This window comes from Bubalus bubalis, chromosome 9, assembly GCF_019923935.1.
Source record: "Bubalus bubalis isolate 160015118507 breed Murrah chromosome 9, NDDB_SH_1, whole genome shotgun sequence".
NCBI lineage: Eukaryota > Metazoa > Chordata > Mammalia > Artiodactyla > Bovidae > Bubalus > Bubalus bubalis.
In genome coordinates this window covers 93123311-93140540 of record NC_059165.1, presented here as the reverse complement: position 1 = coordinate 93140540, position 17230 = coordinate 93123311, and the positions used below count along the sequence as shown (strand labels likewise).

The window sequence follows — 17230 nt, the reverse complement described above, 5'->3', positions numbered from 1 at the left end:
CCAGGGAGCTCTCACTGGGGCACCAGGATCCCCTGCAGGGGCACCAGGATCCCCTGCAGCATGAGGTCATGGATCTTCCGGCCCCACTGGGTGCCCTGTTAGGCCTCCTGCTGCAGCAGCCCCACGTGGCAGAAACCATACTTGGTTGCCATGTATTTACACTGTGTCCCTTTGCCGCAGCCTGAACCGCCCATCACAAAGACGATCAGGGGGACTTGAGGATGTCTGCGGTGCCAGAGGAAGAGGGACGGGGGAGAGGGGTTGGTGCCTGTAGGGGTCAGTTGGTGCTGAGGTGATTGTGTCCACAGCTATAGTGGGTGACGCTGGACACGTCTGCTGGCAGACCTATTTCTGCCCTAGGGTGGTATCTGGGGGTGTGTGTCCACACCCAGGGATATATCCAGGCACAGCACCCATTAATACTGCTACAGGTCATGTGGATGAGGTGTGAACCCAAGCAGGTCAGGCCCTTTGCGTGCAGCCTCTCCTTGAAGCATCACCCCTTCTTACAGTTGAGGAAACTGAGGCTCTGAGACGGACAGGGACTTGTCCAGCCCTCCAGTCTCATCCCATACCACCCTCCCCTTTCTTTACTGTGTTTCAGCCCAGTGGCCTCCTTTCAGACCCTTGTACTCATCACCTCCCTGTTGCTCCTCCCCCACCCCCACCTCCACTGGAATTCCATACAGCAGTCCCTTCAGGTTGCAGCTCACCTTTCAGGTCTTCTCTAATCGCTGTCTAAAGAGCCTCCCACCCCATTGTTCCCAGTCTCAAAACCCTAATTCCCCCCCACCACACAAAAACAATCCTATTTCCTCCAGCAATGGCCACTATCAGTAATGAGTTTGCCCGTTTACTCGTTCTTGTTTGTCTCCCCTGCCAGACTACGTACTACAAGAGGACAGATCTGTTTGTCTTCCTTGTCCCTGTATTTCTAGTACTTGGCATAGTTTCTGACATAATCGTAGCAAGTGAGGAGTAGGTAAATGTCCATAACTATCAGACACATCTATGGAGACCTGTAGTTTATAATGCTGGCTTCCTACATTCCCCACGGACTTCCCAGAACCCAGCGCAGCAGGTGCTAAAAGTGAATGTAAGTCAGTCAGTCGTGTCCGACTCTTTGTGACCCATGGAATTCTCTAGGCCAGAATACTGGAATGGGTAGCCTTTCCCTTCTCCAGGGGATCTTTCCAACCCAAGGATCGAACCCAGGTCTCCCGCATTGCAGGTGGATTTCTTACCAGCTGAGCCACAAGGGAAGCCCAGCAGGTGCTAAAGTGGATCACTGAAGACCTGACCCTGAGCATGCGCAGTTGTGTTACTATAAGGTAGGAAGCCGGCAGGAAGGGCGTGTGGACACCTGGACTTGGGGGGGGGGGGGAGGGGCGGGTGTTACCTGCATTCTCCCGCCCTCTACGACCTCCTCCCCTTCCCCCGAGTAAGCCAATCACCCCCGCGATGTTTCCCTTCTTCTGGGGCTTCAGGGGCCTGCCTATTTGGGGCAGCTTGGACTTGCACATACCCAACCGGCCTGTGGCCCCTGGGGTGATCGCGCTCCATCCCCTACACAGGCCCTGACCCCTCCTGGTTCGGTTCAACGTCACAAGGGCCCCTGGCCCGATTATTTGGCGAGATGATAGGGCTACCCCCGGGGCCTGTGGGGAGAAATGAACCCCAAAGAGGCTCAGGTAGAGCCGCAGGAGTCGGCTGCCAAGGAGGCCTCGGTTGCTGTGGTAACGCGGCCTCCTCCGACTCACTTCCGTAGTAAAGTAGCGCATGCGCAAATAGCCCGACAGGCCGCGAATGTGGCGGGTTTCCTCCCTTCCTTCCCAAGATACCCCGCGGTCCTGAGATGTAATGTCACTGGGGGCGTCTCCACATCATCTGATTGGGTTATCCGCGTGATGAGGTTATCGGCTTGATGGCATTTTTCGTGCTATATATGCTGCGGGCCGCCAGAGCGCTAGATACAGAAGGTGCTACCTTTAGTTCGGAGTAGGTTGCTTCCCCTAGGCCTGCCGGAGGATTTCGATTCCGGTTTAGGCGGCTGCGCAGGCGCAGACTTGGCACAGGCGGTCTCAAGCTGATCGCCGACCCAGAGCCGCCTCCGGATAGCTTTTCCCAGGATCGGTTGTATCCCGGGCTTAGGGTCCGCGATCGAGGCTAGAGACCCGGCACCTCGAGGGTGGCCTCCGCGGGACCGAGGGACGCGCACCCCGAGGGAGGCGTAAAGAAAGAGGTTCTGACCGGACCCGGGTCAATCGCCCATCGTCCATGGCGGCCCTTGTAAGTGTGCGGCAAGGCGGTTCGGCTGCGGTCCCGGTGGTGGCCTCTTGCAGCCTCTCACTCACTGTCCTGCTTTCTCTCCCCTCAGGGCCCCAGCAGCCAGAATGTCACTGAGTATGTCGTCCGAGTTCCCAAGTAAGTCCCTGATCCTACCAGCCCCCTCTCCCTCCAGAAAAGGATTAAAATCTCGAGCCTCCAGGAGTGTCTGATTATTCTTCCAGGGCTGGGGTTGAGCCGAGGCCTCTGGGGCATCACTGTTTTTTTTAATAGAGTGAATGAATGAGTACATTAATACACAGTAACACGCAACCTCCCTGCCTAAGACTCCCTCAGCCAGGAATGGCAACAGTGACTCTACTGGATGGATTCTTTTTGATCCTGCGAAATTCCGTTACAGTATTTTCCTCCTTCAGGAGGCATTCCCTGCCTGTCCACCCCACTGCCCAGGGCTGAGTTCCCAATTATCCCATCTTGGGTTCCCAGAAATATTTGTCCCTAACTGATCTCTGGTTTTTTTCATGGGTCCCCAGTGTTGCCCAGCACAAAGGACTGAGCCTGGGAGGGTTTACTGAATTAATGAATGATTGACTGAGCACTGCCTCTTCTTTTTGTCCATTCTAGAAATACCACCAAAAAATACAATATCATGGCTTTCAATGCAGCCGATAAAGTCAACCTCACTACTTGGAATCAGGTAAGTCTGAGTTCTGAGGGTGTGAGAAAACGTGACCCTGGATTTGATGTAATAGTTGCTTGGTTGTGATAGTAACTGAGGCTTAGTATCCTCCACTCTCCCCATGTGCAGATAAATGATAACTAAGGCCCAGGCTGAGCCTCTGGGCACCCCTGAGAACAAGATATGTATGGCCTTACAGGAGGCTTTCTCCTGAAATTTGTGCCCACTGATGGGCATTTGGGGTGGAGATCTATCTGGGCAAGGGAGGAGGGGGCTGCCTCCTAGAGGTGACTCCGTGTTGTTGGAGACTCCAGAGCGGTCTTTAGAAGCTGTTTTAGTTGTTGCAGGCTGCTCTAGCAGAATTCCAGAGACTGGGTGGTTTATAAACAACAGACATTTATTTCCCACAGTTCTGGAGACTGGAACTCCAAGATCAGGGCGCCAGCAGATTTGGTGTCTAGTGAGGGCAGGCTTCCTGGTTCATAGCTGGTGCGTTTGCACTGTACTCTCACCTGGCAGAAGAGGGACACAGCACTCTGCAATCCTTTATTAAAGAGGGCACTTACCCACTCCTAATAGGCTGCAGCCTCACAACCTAATCATCATCTATCAGAGGCCCCGCCCCCAAATACCATCACACTGGAAATTAGGTTATATGCATTTTGGGGGAATTCCCTGTAGATACAGTGGTTAGGACTCCAGCTAGGACTCTAGCCCATTCACTGCGGGGACCCAGGTTCCATCCCTGGTGGGGGAACTAAGATTCCAGAAGTCCCAGATCACAGCCAAAAAGAAGGCATTTTGGAGGCACGCAAACATTCATCCATAGCAGGAGCTATTAAAGGGTTACAAACAGTCTGTAAAGAGATTTGTCCACTGTGGGGTTGAGGGCAAGTGAAGGGAGAACAGGGCGGAGGTGAAGGCTCTGGACCAGGTGAGCCTGTGATGGGGTTTGCAGCAAAGTTTACGAGAAGTGATTGGACTCTGGGGTGTCTTTTTTTTTTTTTTTTTTTTTTTTTTAATTTTTTCATTTGGAAATAACTTCAAACTTTCAAAAAGCTGCCAGAACAGACATCGCAGGGGGTTTTAGACAGATCCCTTCGCCCACATTCACAGAGCCTCTTTTCGCCAAGTGGGAAGTTGGCTCTGAGGGTCCACTGCTCAGCCTGCGGGGAGGAAGGGGTGTTGTTGGATGGGGAGCAGGCTCCCTGATGAGAAGTGTCGCCTTCCGTCTCCCAGGCCCGGCTGGAACGAGACCTGAGCAATAAGAAGATTTACCAAGAAGAGGAGATGCCGGAGTCGGGCGCCGGCAGCGAGTTCAACCGCAAGCTCCGGGAGGAGGCGCGGAGGAAGAAGTACGGCATAGTCCTCAAGGAGTTCCGTCCGGAGGACCAGCCCTGGCTGCTGCGGGTCAACGGCAAATCAGGCCGCAAGTAAGTGCCCCTCCCGCCACTCCCCGGTGCCCTTGGCTGAACTTCTAGGTCCTACGGCTGGGGGTGACAGCTCATCCTCCCGTGAAGGGGTTTTCTTGGGGAAGATGAGCCAAGGGGATGCTCGAGTGTGTGCTAGGGATGCAGGAATCCCAGCCTGCGGTCCTCCTGCGCCCAGCCAAGGACTGCCCAGAGCTGAGGGTTGGGAACCGTGGGGAGGACAGAGATTAAGGGAAATGAAGGGCACTCCGGTTGAACAGTGAGCACGAAGGCGTGAAACACCAAGCCCCAGGGACTGTCACAGCGCATGCGAGTGGCAGAATGGGTGGACTGAGAGGGCTGGGAGTGCCAGGCCACAGCTGGACCGTGGGTAGGCTGGGGCCCAGGGCAGCCTGAAGGCTGTAGGTGGGGAAGGGGCACTCTGTAAGACTGCCTCCACATTGGGGGGGCAGAAAAGGGGAAGGATGGAGGCCCGGAGGGGGCTGGGCTGGCAGTGGTTCAAGGAGGATTCTGGACAGGAATCCAGAGGGGTCTGACAGTAGAGCTCTGTGCTCTTTATGGCCCATCTAACAGGTCCTTCCAGAAAGGAGCATGACGTGTATAGTGCACAGGAGCCCTAAGCCTGCTCTGCGAGGGCAGGGAGCCCTCCCTTTCCAGATGTGGGAATCCAGGCTCAGGCAGTCAGTGGGCCAGCCTTCCAGCCTCAGATTTTGCTGGGAGAACCCAGGTGGCCCTGGAGAGAGGGATGCAGGGGGTGTGGTCTGGGGGTAGCGCTGGTCCTTCTTCCCCACACAGACCGTGACCTTGAACTCCCTGCAGGTTCAAGGGCATAAAGAAGGGCGGTGTGACAGAAAATACCTCTTACTACATCTTCACCCAGTGCCCTGATGGGGCTTTCGAGGCCTTCCCTGTCCACAACTGGTATAACTTCACGCCACTGGCCAAGCACCGCACGCTCACGGCCGAGGAGGCTGAGGAGGAGTGGGAGAGGTGAGTGATGGGGCCATGCCTGGAAAAGGGTTGCACCCCCCCGCCTCCAACGTTGTGCCCGGCTGGGAGCTGGGGACTTGGCAGTGAGCAAGCCAGATCTCTCCGCTGCTCAGGAGCACCTAGTCCAGGGGGCAGATGGACTGGAAGATAGCAGGGAGGTGGACTGGAGAAGTGGGGAGGTGGATCCAGTGCTAGGGGGTCAGCATCACATGAGACCTTCTCCTGAGGGACTCTGGGCAGACAAGGAACCAAAGGAGGGCCAGCTCTCCCTGTGTGATCTTAGGGTCTTTCTGCCACGTGCTTGTGTCCTCACGTGTGGGGTCAGGTCGTCCCGCTCATCACCTAAGTGGTGTCAGTGGCTCTCCCCTGGGGCACACCTGGTGCAGGGAGGCACCAGTGGATGAAGCCCACTCCCAGAGGGTCTCCGGAGCCAGGCCTGCTGCCAGCCCCTGCTGTAACACTGCCCCCTGCCCCACAGGAGAAACAAGGTCCTGAACCACTTCAGCATCATGCAGCAGCGGCGACTGAAAGACCAGGACCAGGACGAGGAGGATGAGGAGAAGGAGAAGCGCAGCCGCAAGAAGGCCAGCGAGCTCCGCATCCACGACCTGGAGGATGACCTGGAGATGTCGTCCGATGACAGCGAGGCCAGCGGCGAGGAGGGTGAGGCGGGTGGAGCCAGCCCTGGGCTGCTGGGGCGGCAGTTGTAATTAATTCAGGTCTTGTGTGATGATTCAGAAAAGTGAATGCCCCTGAAAGGATTGCTTGGTTACTTGCAGACCCCTGGATCCTCCCAGGAACTTGGCTGCTGAGGGAAGCACCAGGGTTGGTTAGGAGACCCCAGGAAGGTCTCTCTCGGCCATGGCCTCGAATGGGATTTCCATGGGAATGGCCTTAGGACTGGCCAGTTTGAGTCATGCCAGCAGGCTCTGGGCCAAGGGGTGGTCTCTGGTTGCCCGGTGGCTGGCTGGCACAGGTGATATAGGGCAGGGATGGCGGCCCTGAGTGTGAGTTAGAGAAAGGGGTTGGCTGGGGGTGTAGAATTGGGATTGCTTGCTTGGCGGTGGGTGATTGGTACAACCCTGGGCCAGCTCTCTGCCTCCTGGAGGAATTGGGGCTGGTCCTGGCATCACCACAGCCCCTGAGAAATCCAGGCATCATTAGATACACACAACACGATGCATGCCCATCTGATCCCCTCACCTTGTCTCTCCTTCCCCAGGTGGCAGAGCCCCCAAAACCAAGAAGAAGGCACCACCCAGCAAGGGAGGCCGGAAGAAGAAGAAGAAGAAGGGCTCAGATGATGAGGCCTTTGAGGACAGTGATGACGGGGACTTCGAGGGCCAGGAGGTGGACTACATGTCCGATGGCTCCAGGTGAGGCAGGCGGGAGGCGGGTGTGAGACCCTGGGCCGGCCTGCGGACGCGCTCACTCACCCTCTGCCCGCTCTCTGTCTTACAGCAGCTCCCAGGATGAGCTGGAAGGCAAGCCCAAGGCCACCCAGCAGGAGGAGGGCCCCAAGGGCGTGGATGAGCAGAGTGAGAGCAGCGAAGAGAGTGAGGAGGAAAAGCCGCCCGAGGAGGACAAGGAGGAAGAGGAGGAGAAGAAGGCGCCCACGCCGCAGGAGAAGAAGCGGAGGAAAGGTGGGTTGGCGCCTCTGAGGTGTGATCTGAGACAGGGCCGAGGGCTGGCTCAGGGGTCTCCGGTCCTGACGTCCCCTCCTCTGGCCCTTTGCAGACAGCAGCGAGGAGTCCGACAGCTCAGAGGAGAGTGACATCGACAGTGAAGCCTCCTCGGCACTCTTCATGGCGGTAAGGCCCAGCCGAGGCAGGGCCAGCCAGGGAGGACGGTGGGGGGGCCCTCTCCCGACATGTGTGCTCAGCTGCGATCTCCACAGAAAAAGAAGACACCCCCCAAAAGGGAGCGGAAGCCATCAGGGGGCAGTTCCCGGGGTAACAGCCGGCCAGGCACACCCAGCACTGAAGCAGGCAGTACTTCTTCCACCCTCCGTGCAGCTGCCAGCAAGCTGGAGCAGGGTGAGTAGTACCCCCCAATCCCACCCCGCCCACCCTCTTGACCCCATCCTGGTCTTCCTGTTCCGCATCCTCTGAGCCCCTTGCACACATGATCCCAGCACTGCCCCCCACCCCCCTACCCCGTGGTCCAGCCTCCCAGACCTGGTCTCAGTCCCACCGCCACCTCCCACAGGGAAGCGCACCAGCGAAACACCGGCAGCCAAGCGGCTGCGACTGGACACCGGGCCCCAGAGCTTGTCCGGGAAATCCACTCCTCAGCCCCAGTCTGGGAAGTCAACCCCCAGCAGTGGGTAAGTTGGCGAGGATGGCAGGGTCCGGTGAGGGGTGGGGGTCAGGGGGCTCAGGGACAGAGGACGCCCGCTGACACCCAGCTCCCCACCTCCAGCGATGTTCAAGTGACTGAAGATGCTGTGCGCCGCTACCTGACACGGAAGCCCATGACCACCAAGGACCTGCTGAAGAAGTTCCAGACCAAGAAGACGGGGCTGAGCAGCGAGCAGACAGTGAATGTTCTGGCTCAGATCCTGAAGCGCCTGAACCCTGAGCGCAAGATGATCAATGACAAGATGCATTTCTCCCTCAAGGAGTGATGCTCCCCCAATAAACAGGCTCTGTTTTCCACAATCCTCAGGGTCTTTATTCCCACACTCGCTGCCTCTCATCCTGCCGCCTGTAGACGCCTCTTAGAACTTAATCCTCTCCTTACCCCCTCAGCCTCCTCCGTGGAGCTGCTGGCTGATTTCTTTCAGCTCTGTCTTCCACTTGGCTGGTTCTCTCTTCAGCTGTGGCTTATCCACCACCTGAACCCATTAAAAGTAGGGCTTCCCAGGTGGCTCAGCGGTGAAGAATCTGCCTGCCTGTGCAGGGGACGCAGGTTCAATCCCTGGGTCAGGAAGTTCCCCTGGAGGCAATGGCACCCCACTCTAGTATTCTTGTCTGGGAAATCCCATGAACAGAGGAGCCTGATGGGGCTACAGTTCATGGGGTCGCAAAGAGTCGGACATGCTTGAGCACATGTGCACAAACCCATAAGTACTTAGTGTCACTGTCTTTCAGTTCTGCAAAGTATCTTTCTTTTTCAGATCAGTAGGTCTGTTTTGAGTGTATGGCCCCTTCTGTTTTTGATGCCTTCTTTTCCATTGTTAGTTTAAACATCCTTGTCTTACAGTCTCCATCACACTCACCTAGTACCTGAAGCAGATGGGTATCCTGTTGTTTTCTGATGCCTCTTTATGATCGTGTTTGTGACCTAGGATAGGGGACTTGTTCCTACTTCCAGGCTCTGTCTGTGGGGCTCCTGGCTGGCCCGCTTTGCAGGCAAGTTCTTTTTTTTTTTTAATAATATTTGTTTTTATTTATTGGACTGTGCTGGGTCTTAGCTGCAGCCTGTGGGATCTAGTTCCCTGACCAGGAATCGAACCCCAGGCCCCCTGCATTGGAAGCATGGAGCCTTAGCCACTGGACCACCAAGGAAGTTCCAGGCAAGTTCTTCCAGATGGTTTTTTGCATGTGCCCACCAGGTGCCCCAGAAGTGGTTTCTAGGTGGCGCTAGTGGTACAGAACCTGCCTGCCAATGCAGGAAACATGAGACCGGGGTTTGATCCCTGGGTTAGAAAGGTCCCCTGGACGAGGACACGGCAACCCACTCCAGTACTCTTGCCTAGAGAATCTCATGGAGAGAAGAGCTTGGCGGGCTTCAGTCCATAGGGTCGCAAAGAGTCGGAAATGACTGAAGCAATTTAGCATGCACACACGCCCCAGATGTGTCATTCTAAGATTCTCAGCTCTTGATTCTGTCCCAAATGGCCACAAAAATCCCAAAGCCCTGTTACTGGTCTTGGCATCTGGACACTACTTTTCAACTTTGCAGTGGGGTTTCTGGGGCTTCCCTTAGAGTCTCATAAGTTGGTAAGGCGTTTATTTTATCAAGTATGGCTAGGCATTCTGTAAGCAAGAGGGTTCTTTACGTTCGTGGAGAGTCACGTTGCTGGAAATGGAACTTGGCAGCAGGAACAACGTTGAAACCCCTGTTTGAGTGATCCGGCTGGTGGCAGGATGCTGGAGACGGCAGGTGGAAAACCTCCCCACCCAGCTCTACAGGCCCTTGGCTGCCGAGTCGGAATGCCTGAGATGTCCGGCTAATTCCCAGGAATGTCCCACTTCGTTCCAACCTCCCTCCCATCCTTCTGCCAGGACTTCTGTGAAGGAAGTGTCTGCCCCTTACCCTGACAATTTCACCCCTGCTCTGCCTGCCACGTGGACTGAGGCCTGAGGCCTCCCCCACCACACCAGTCTATGTGCCCCAGTGGTTCAGATCAGGAGCCTTGCATTCAGCAGGACTTGGGGTTCAAACCCCACCTTTTTCTCTTAATTCTGGGTGACTTTGTATAAGTGACATTCCTCCCACCCACACCCCCCATCTGAAGGTAGTCTCAACAGGCAGTCGAGAAGAAAAAAGCACACCAAAATCACTGAAGCAGTCCCCCATGGGTGGTGCTGCGGTCCTTTCCTACTTCTTGATACAAAGGGCAATGAAAAGCCCCCAGCTCACATCTTGGCCCACCTGAAATGGATGCGTTCCTGAAGCACGAGTCCTGGATCAAAGGGGTTGGTGGTTTCTGTAGCCAGTGTTCAACTGCCACTGGTTTATACTACCAAGAGGCGTGCCCATTACACACACACCCCCAGCCACGGGTAAGCAGACTCTGATGTTTGCTAATCTTAGGAGCAGTCTTACCTGAGTTTTAATCTGGTCTTGCCTGCATTGAGTTCAAGCACCGTGTCAAACCTACACAAGTTGCTTGTATTTCAGGACTTCCCTGGTGGTACAGTGGTTAAGGCTCTGGACTCCCAATGCAGAGACACAAGTTGGATCCCTTGTTCAGGATCTTGCATGACATAGGACATGGCCTAAAATTTTTTTTAAACTGAAAATAAAAAAGATGCTCTTATTTCCTTTGCCTCAAGCATTTTGTGTGTGCTTAGTCGCTCAGTCGTGTCCATCTCTTTTCAACCCCATGGACTGTATAGTTCACCAGCCTCCTCTGTCCATGGGATTCTCCAGGCAAGAATACTGGAGTAGGTTGTCATTTCCTTCTCCAGGTGATCCTCCTAACCCAGGGATCGAGACCTGAGTCTCCTCCATTGCAGGTGAATTTTTTGCTGAGCCACCAGGGAAGCTTCTAAGAGGCTCTTAACTGCTTGGTACCAGGCACCCTGCCACACACTAAATATGTCCTCTGTCTGTCCTCAGGACCTCATGTGGGAGGGACCCTGTTAGCCCCCTTTCATGGCTGAGGATGGAGGCTCACTTCCCCAGGGTGATGGAGAAGGGCTGGGAGATTACTGGAACCAGGGCGGAGCTTAACCTCCCTTCCTGTTCTGATGCCCTCCAACCCCAGGTAGGGCTGGGGTCCCAGGGGACTCAGGTTGGCCTTCCAGAGACAGGAGTCCCTGCAGGGTGAGTTTCCTGCACCTGGTGTCCCAGCTCTTGGCAGTCCCCCGGCCTCTCCCTTTTCCTGTTTTGATACTGCCTGGGCCAGACCCGGAGGCAGGGCATGATGTCTTAATCCTCCAGGCAGGAGCCATGATGGATTCCCCGTCAGTTCACCCACCTCTTCCCTGCATGCACATCCGCTCTACCTGGTGCACAATGTGGGGGCTACTGGGCCCCAGTATCCTGCCCGAGAGGGGAGGACCCCCACTGGGAGACCCATGGGGCCCCCCAACCCTCCCTCCAGACAGCAGGTGGGGTGGGGACCCCGAGTTGCCCTCCCTGAGCTCGGCCCTGGCTGCCGACACAGCACTCGTAAATCAGGGGGTGGAGGGGGTGTTGGAAATGGGTCTGTGGAATGTCTGGATGGGGTGTGTGTGTGAGGGGGTGTGCGCCCTTAACTCTTGGAAGGATGGGGTGTGGGGCAGAGGAGCGGGGCTGCCTGGGCCTGAGGTGTGCGACGTTGGAGCCTTTGCAACGAGCAGCAGCCGGAAGTGATGAGGTTAATTCCCCAGCTTGGGCAGAGGGGGGATAAATTGAGGGTGCCGGGCATCCACATCTTCAGGACCTGCCCATCACCATGGCCACAGGAAGAGTCTTGCTAGGCTCTCTGCTTCTCCTGATCCTCCACTTGGACCTTGGTGGGAGCCAGGGGGCCTGGGAGGCTCTGGTGGTGGAGAGAGAGCTCTCATCCGAGCCAGCGGTGGACAGAGAGACCCAGAGGCCACAGCTGGGTAAGGACTCCCGGAACCCTGCATGCTCCCCAATTCCTTTCTGCCCAGACTCTGCCTGCAGTCAGCTGCCCCTTGTCCCCGCAGGGGCCCGCCTGCGCCGAGCCCTGACCAGCCCGTGCCAGCTGTGGAGCCTGTCCTTGCCCGTGGCCGAGCTGGGCCTGGGCTACATGTCGGAGGAGACGGTCATCTTCCGCTACTGCGCCGGCAGTTGTCCCCGCGGTGCCCGCACCCAACATGGCCTGACGCTGGCCCGACTGCAGGGCCAGGGCCGAGCCCATGGAGGACCCTGCTGCCGGCCCACCCGCTACGCCGACGTGACCTTTCTCGATGACCACCACCGCTGGCAGCGGCTGCCCCAGCTCTCGGCGGCGGCCTGTGGCTGCAGTGGCTAAAGATGGCCGGCCCAGGGCCCTGCAGCAGCTGGAGGAGCTCAGCTGACTTATTTACTGGAGGCCCAGAGGCCGAGGCGAAGAGAGGGGAAGGTGGGCTGGGGCTACCAGCAAGGGGCTCAATAAAGGAAACTGCTCCTCTAGCCTGTGACTGTGTGTTCAGCTGGGAATGCTCCTGGTCTGGGGAGGGGGAGGAGTGGGGAGGCAGGTGTGGTCCTGGGCTTCCCAAGCAGATCCTGGCCTTCCTGCAAACAGCCGGCCAGCTTGTCCATTCTCCAACATTATTCACAACTTTATTCACAAACATGGTGTCCTGAACAGCTTGGGGTAATGGTCCAGGAGCTCAGCAGGCTGGGGGCAGCTGCCCAGGCTCCCCTGGCCCCATCCCCTCAGGGAGGGAGCGGCAAATCACCGAGATGCGTCGGCCCCGGGGAATCCGACGCTCCCCAAAAAAGGACTCTTCATCCCGAAGGATCTCGTGGGAGAAGTCATAACGAGCCGAGCCCCTGCAGGAGAAAACAGAGGATGTGGCTGGTGAGGGCAGCCCTGGTTCCAGGCAGACCAGCCCTAGGGGTAGAGTCTGCTGTCAGGGCTGAATGACAGAAGGTGTTCCAAATGTTCAGTGGGTGTCTTGTGAGTTACTGGTGCAGTGTGGGCTCCTTGGCTGCCAATACCTAAGGATGTAGAGGGAGCCCGGCTCCAGCAAGAGTTCCAGCCACTCCTCCGGCTCCTGGGTGTGCACCAGTCGCATGACGCTAGGAGACAACAGGGACAGGCCGGCAATGGTGGATCCACAGAACTGGAAGAGGGGACATGGCAGAGGGTGGGTTTTGGCCTGACCAGCTCGCCCCCAGCTGGGAGCTCCAAGCCACTGCCCTCTGCCCACCTTGATGCTGTCCACGTGTGGCTTGATGTAGCCCTGAGGTTCTAGGTCCAGCACGTGCACTGAGGAGAGGAGGGTCTGGCCAGGTCCAAAGGCGGCTGCCTGCACACGCCGCAGGATGGCCCGGCTTGCCTCTGACCAGCGCGACTTCTCTGTCTCTCGGAAGCCGTGGATGGCCTGCCCAGACCGCTCAGGTCAAGCCTGGAAGCTTCCAGGGGTGGGGAACAGGGAAACTGAGGCATAGCCCAGGGCTGGGGAGGGATTAGTGGGGAGGGTGGTGAAAGTGCAAAGCAAAGGCCTGGTGTTTCCAGCATGACACTTGACCCCACCCTCAAGTCTCAACTTTGATCCTATCTACCCCATGACGTTTTCTCAAATCCCAACCCCTGCCAAATCTGGGTCTGGCCTTAGTCCTTTCTACCCACCATCAGGGTCCAGTTCAGTCCCACATTCCGTCCCTAACGTTGGCCCGGTTCCAACATTCACAACTTGATTCACCGGGTCCCCTGTCTCCACCCCTCAACTCGTGACCCTCCCTCATCTCGCTCCACACCCGTTTCCACCCCTAACTTTGGTCCTGTCCCCCAAATACCCTTCCGTTCTGCCTCATCCAAAGTGTTCTTCCAGCCCCCAAGAACCCAAGCATCAAGACCGCGCCCCCATTCCCAGGCCCCGCCCCAGATATAGCCCCGCCCACCCCAGAGCTCCTCTGCCGCCAGGCCTCTAACGTCCCAAGCCACGGCCCTGTGGCTCCGCCCTCAGCGCTACCAGCCTCACCGCGTCCCAGTGGTCGTATTCGTATCTGCGGCGGCGCAGCTCGGGTTCCAGCTCGCGGCTCAGTGTCTCCTCCTCGGCCGCGCTCAGGAAGCCGGGCCGCACCACGGCCGCGTCTTGTAGGCGGCTCAGCACGGCTGCGCCCGAGCCCCGCACCCAGCCCTGCTGGGAGAGCGTCCGCAGTACCACCTGCCCACCTCCGGCCATAGCCCGGGAGCCGGGTCTTGGAAGAGGCTGGGGTCAGGGCCACGCCCCCTCCCCAAGGTCATTGGCTGTGACTGCACCGGGTCTCTCCAGCAATTGGTCTTCCTCAGAGTCCCGCCTCTCGCTCAAAGGTTACTGGTTGTTACTCGGCTCGTCCTCTCAAGCTATTGGCTCTTCCCAGAACCTGCCTCCTCTCCGGCGCTATTGGGCCCTTTCGACCACAGAGACTCAGACTACTAGTTGTGTCTCAGGTCCGTCTTCCAGAGGGCGGGGCGGGGCGGTGGTGTCAAAGGCTAGGTCGGCCCGGGGTCAGAGGTCAAGGGTCAGAGAGGGATTGGGCCAAGGCTATGAAGTTAAGGTTAGAGTCCAGTTAGGCTGAACTGTAGGAGTTAGGGGAGTGACATTAAGGCTGTGATTATGGGGTGGGACCAGGTTTGTGGACTTAGGGGTTTCAGTCAAAGGTCAAGGCGAGGCGCCTCCCATCCCGAACCCCTCCCTCCCCCCGCCCCCCACCCGCCCAATCCTCATACAAACAGGCTGGCTTCCAGTTTAAAACAGTATATAAACTGTTTTGGGCTTCCTTCATAGCTCAGTTGGTAAATCATCTGCATGCAATGCAGGAGTCCCGGGTTAGATTCCTGGGTCGGGATGATCCCCTGGAGAAGGAAATGGCAACCCCCTCCAGCATTCTTGTCTGGAGAATCCCATGGACAGAGGAGCCTGACAGGCTACAGTCCATGGGATCGCAAGAGTCGGACACGACTTGGCGACTAAACCACCATAAACTGTTTATATACTTTGTTTAAAAACAGTATATAAACAAAAATTCCTCTTCCTTTAATGGCAGAATTGGAATGTCACCATTTTTCAGTCCTTATTGGGCTGAAAATTCTAGACAAGGACTATCATCAGCTCCTAATGTCATGGAAACAGGGGCAACTGGTTTTAAAATATCTCCCGCTAGAAGGCACCCTCACTCCAAGATCATTGGCCGAAAAGCGGAACCTGAATCGGATCAGACTTGTCTAGATTCAGACACCGGGTACCGGAAGTACCAAGGACAGAATCGCATCCTCAAAATTCAGAGGGAAAGTTCGTAAGACACACGACCCTGTTTCTCCAACAAGTTAAGTTCAAGAAAAGAGAAGAAAAAGAGGGAGAGAGACATTAAGAGATTAAAGGGGAAAACCGCAATAACAAGACACTTACAGATTTATCAACCAGTGGCAATGCCTGCACCTTATTTGGATCCTGATTGGAAAAATTAAAAAAAAAATAGTGATCACCAGGGGAATTTGGACGCGGTTGAATATTCGACCAAGGTAAGCGTTATTTTTTTCTGGTTGAAAATGATGTTGTGGTTGTCTTTTTTAAAGATTCCTTGTCCTTTATTAACCTTTTTTGAAAGTTCTTTAAATTCTGTAGCACTTTACAGTTTTTAAAAGTTTCACATGCATGATTTCATAGACTCTCATAATAATAACCTTTTTAAAAAAAATCCCCTATAGTTATATTGCCCCTCCTCCTTCCCTCTCCCCACTGGTAACCACTGGTTTGTTCTGTGTCTGTGAGTCTGTTTTTTGTTTGTTTGTTTTATTGACTAGCTTATTTTTTAGATTCTATGTAATAGTGATATGATACAGAATGTCTGTCTGACAACGCACTTAGCATAATACCCTCCAAGTCCATATACATGTTGCTGCAAATGGCATTATTTCATTCTTTTTTATGGCTGAGTAATATTCCATTGTGTATATGTACTGTATCTTCTTCATCCATTCATCTGTTGATGGACACTTAGATTGCTTCTATATCTTGGCAGTTGTAAATAATGCCATGAATATTGGCATGCATGTTATCTTTTCTAAATAGTGTTCTTTTTTTTTTTTTTTAGGATATATACCAAAAGGAGTAGAATTGCTGGGTCATGTGGTTATTCTATTTTTAGTATTTTTGAGAAATAAAATTACTTATCCTTTTAGAAATACATACTGAAATATTACAGATGAAATGAAAAGCTGGGATTTGCTTCAAAGTACTACAAAGCCATGGTAGAGGCTCTGTAGAGGCAGGGGAGGGACAAGTCATAATCAGCTATGAATTGGTGTGGTGGGTACATGAGACCTCATTATTCTAGTTTCTCTACTTTTTTTCCTATTTTAAACAAAATTACTACAGGTGATTTTTTTTTTTGGCAGCACCGGGTCTTCATTGCTGTGTGGGCTTTTCTCTAGTTGTGGAGAGCAGGGGCTACTCTCTAGTTCTGGTGCACAGGCTTCTCATTGTGATGGGGTCTCTTGTGGAGCACGGGTTCTAGGGCATGTGGGCTTCAGTAGTTGTGGCGCACAGGCTTCCTTACTCTGAAGCATGTGGAATCTTCCTGGACCAGGGATTAAACCTGTGTCCCCTGCACTGGCAGGCCATTATTAACCAATGGACCACGAGGGTCTTCTCCACTTTTGTATATATTTTAAATTGCGCAGAATGAAAAAGTTCAACCAAATGTAATTGATGAATGAAGCCAAATTAAAAAGTCTATATTAAAAAACAACAACAACAAATTGTTCTTTGCTCTGACAGCAAAATTCCTTGAAAAACCTGTCTAGCTCCCAGTATTTTCCAGCCCCTTCTCTCTGGGTCCACTCCAACCTGGCTTTTGGCCCCCTAGCACTAAAAATGGTCTTACTGAAGACCACTAGTGATTTCTGCAGGGCCAAGGGCCATAACCAGTTCTCAGCCTGACTGCTAACTCATGGACACACTGAAGCCTCCTACATTTTTATTCCAACCCTGGATGGGGGGTGGGGGCAGAAGGGGAGAGGCACGCTATACTTCAGACATCCAAAATCAACTCTTGATCCTGACCCCTACGCTCCTCTCCCCAGCTCTCCTGGAAACATCTTATCTTTCTGGCTGCTTTGGGCCAACACCTAGGAGTTTGGGGAGATTTTGTTCTCTCTCAAATCTCACATCCTACCTGTAAGCCCTGCCTTTAAAACCTGGCTGGAAACCAACCTCTCTCACCATGTGGCTGGGGCCAGGTCACCCTTCCTCTGGGTGGTTCCAAGTCTCCTCACTCCAGGTTTCTGTGCTTGCCGCCCTCCACCCACCACTCTGTGGCTTCTTTTTCTTTTTTGGCTGTCCTGGGTCTTTGTTGTGGTGCAAGCTCTGGAGTTACAGCACTCGGGCTTAGTTGCACTATGTGGGATCTTAGTTCCCTGACCAGGGATTGAACCCAGACCCCCTGCACTGGGAGTGCAGTCTTAGCTACTGGACCACCAGGGAAGTCCCCTGTTCCTTTTCTTGAAACCTTCCATGGGGCATCTCCCCTC

General features: G+C 54.8%; 4 protein-coding genes across 6 annotated transcripts in view; 3 read left to right on the top strand and 1 right to left on the bottom strand.

Annotated features, from left to right (window-relative positions):
* The first annotated feature begins 1853 nt into the window (after nt 1–1853).
* Nucleotides 1854–8045, top strand: GTF2F1 (general transcription factor IIF subunit 1). Its single transcript, XM_006045123.4, has 12 exons — nt 1854–2289; nt 2378–2424; nt 2911–2983; nt 4205–4398; nt 5215–5385; nt 5864–6048; nt 6608–6761; nt 6847–7028; nt 7123–7196; nt 7283–7421; nt 7594–7711; nt 7807–8045. The coding sequence occupies exons 1-12, from the start codon at nt 2278–2280 to the stop codon at nt 8009–8011; spliced, it is 1554 nt and encodes a 517-aa protein (XP_006045185.4). The 5' UTR covers nt 1854–2277; the 3' UTR covers nt 8012–8045.
* A 3349-nt stretch (nt 8046–11394) lies between these two features.
* PSPN (persephin) lies at nt 11395–12180 on the top strand. The gene is made up of 2 exons (XM_025294138.3): nt 11395–11648; nt 11733–12180. Exons 1-2 carry the CDS (start codon nt 11495–11497, stop codon nt 12038–12040), a joined length of 462 nt encoding a protein of 153 aa, XP_025149923.2. The 5' UTR covers nt 11395–11494; the 3' UTR covers nt 12041–12180.
* Nucleotides 12181–12304: 124 nt separating this feature from the next.
* ALKBH7 (alkB homolog 7) lies at nt 12305–13946 on the bottom strand. Its single transcript, XM_006045124.4, has 4 exons — nt 13698–13946; nt 12924–13097; nt 12712–12836; nt 12305–12543 (listed from the first exon to the last, which is right to left on the bottom strand). Exons 1-4 carry the CDS (start codon nt 13899–13901, stop codon nt 12381–12383), a joined length of 666 nt encoding a protein of 221 aa, XP_006045186.3. The 5' UTR covers nt 13902–13946; the 3' UTR covers nt 12305–12380.
* A 60-nt stretch (nt 13947–14006) lies between these two features.
* ACER1 (alkaline ceramidase 1) overlaps nt 14007–17230 on the top strand; it is a 53480-nt gene continuing 50256 nt past the window's right edge. The window contains exons 1-2 of one of the 3 annotated variants that reach the window (XM_044948029.2): nt 14007–14149; nt 14863–15220. The gene's annotated coding sequence lies outside the window, so the exon portion shown is untranslated. Of the gene's footprint in view, nt 14150–14628; nt 15221–17230 lie in introns of those variants that run through there. The other 2 variants (XM_025293313.3, XM_025293314.3) reach the window with 2 other exon arrangements.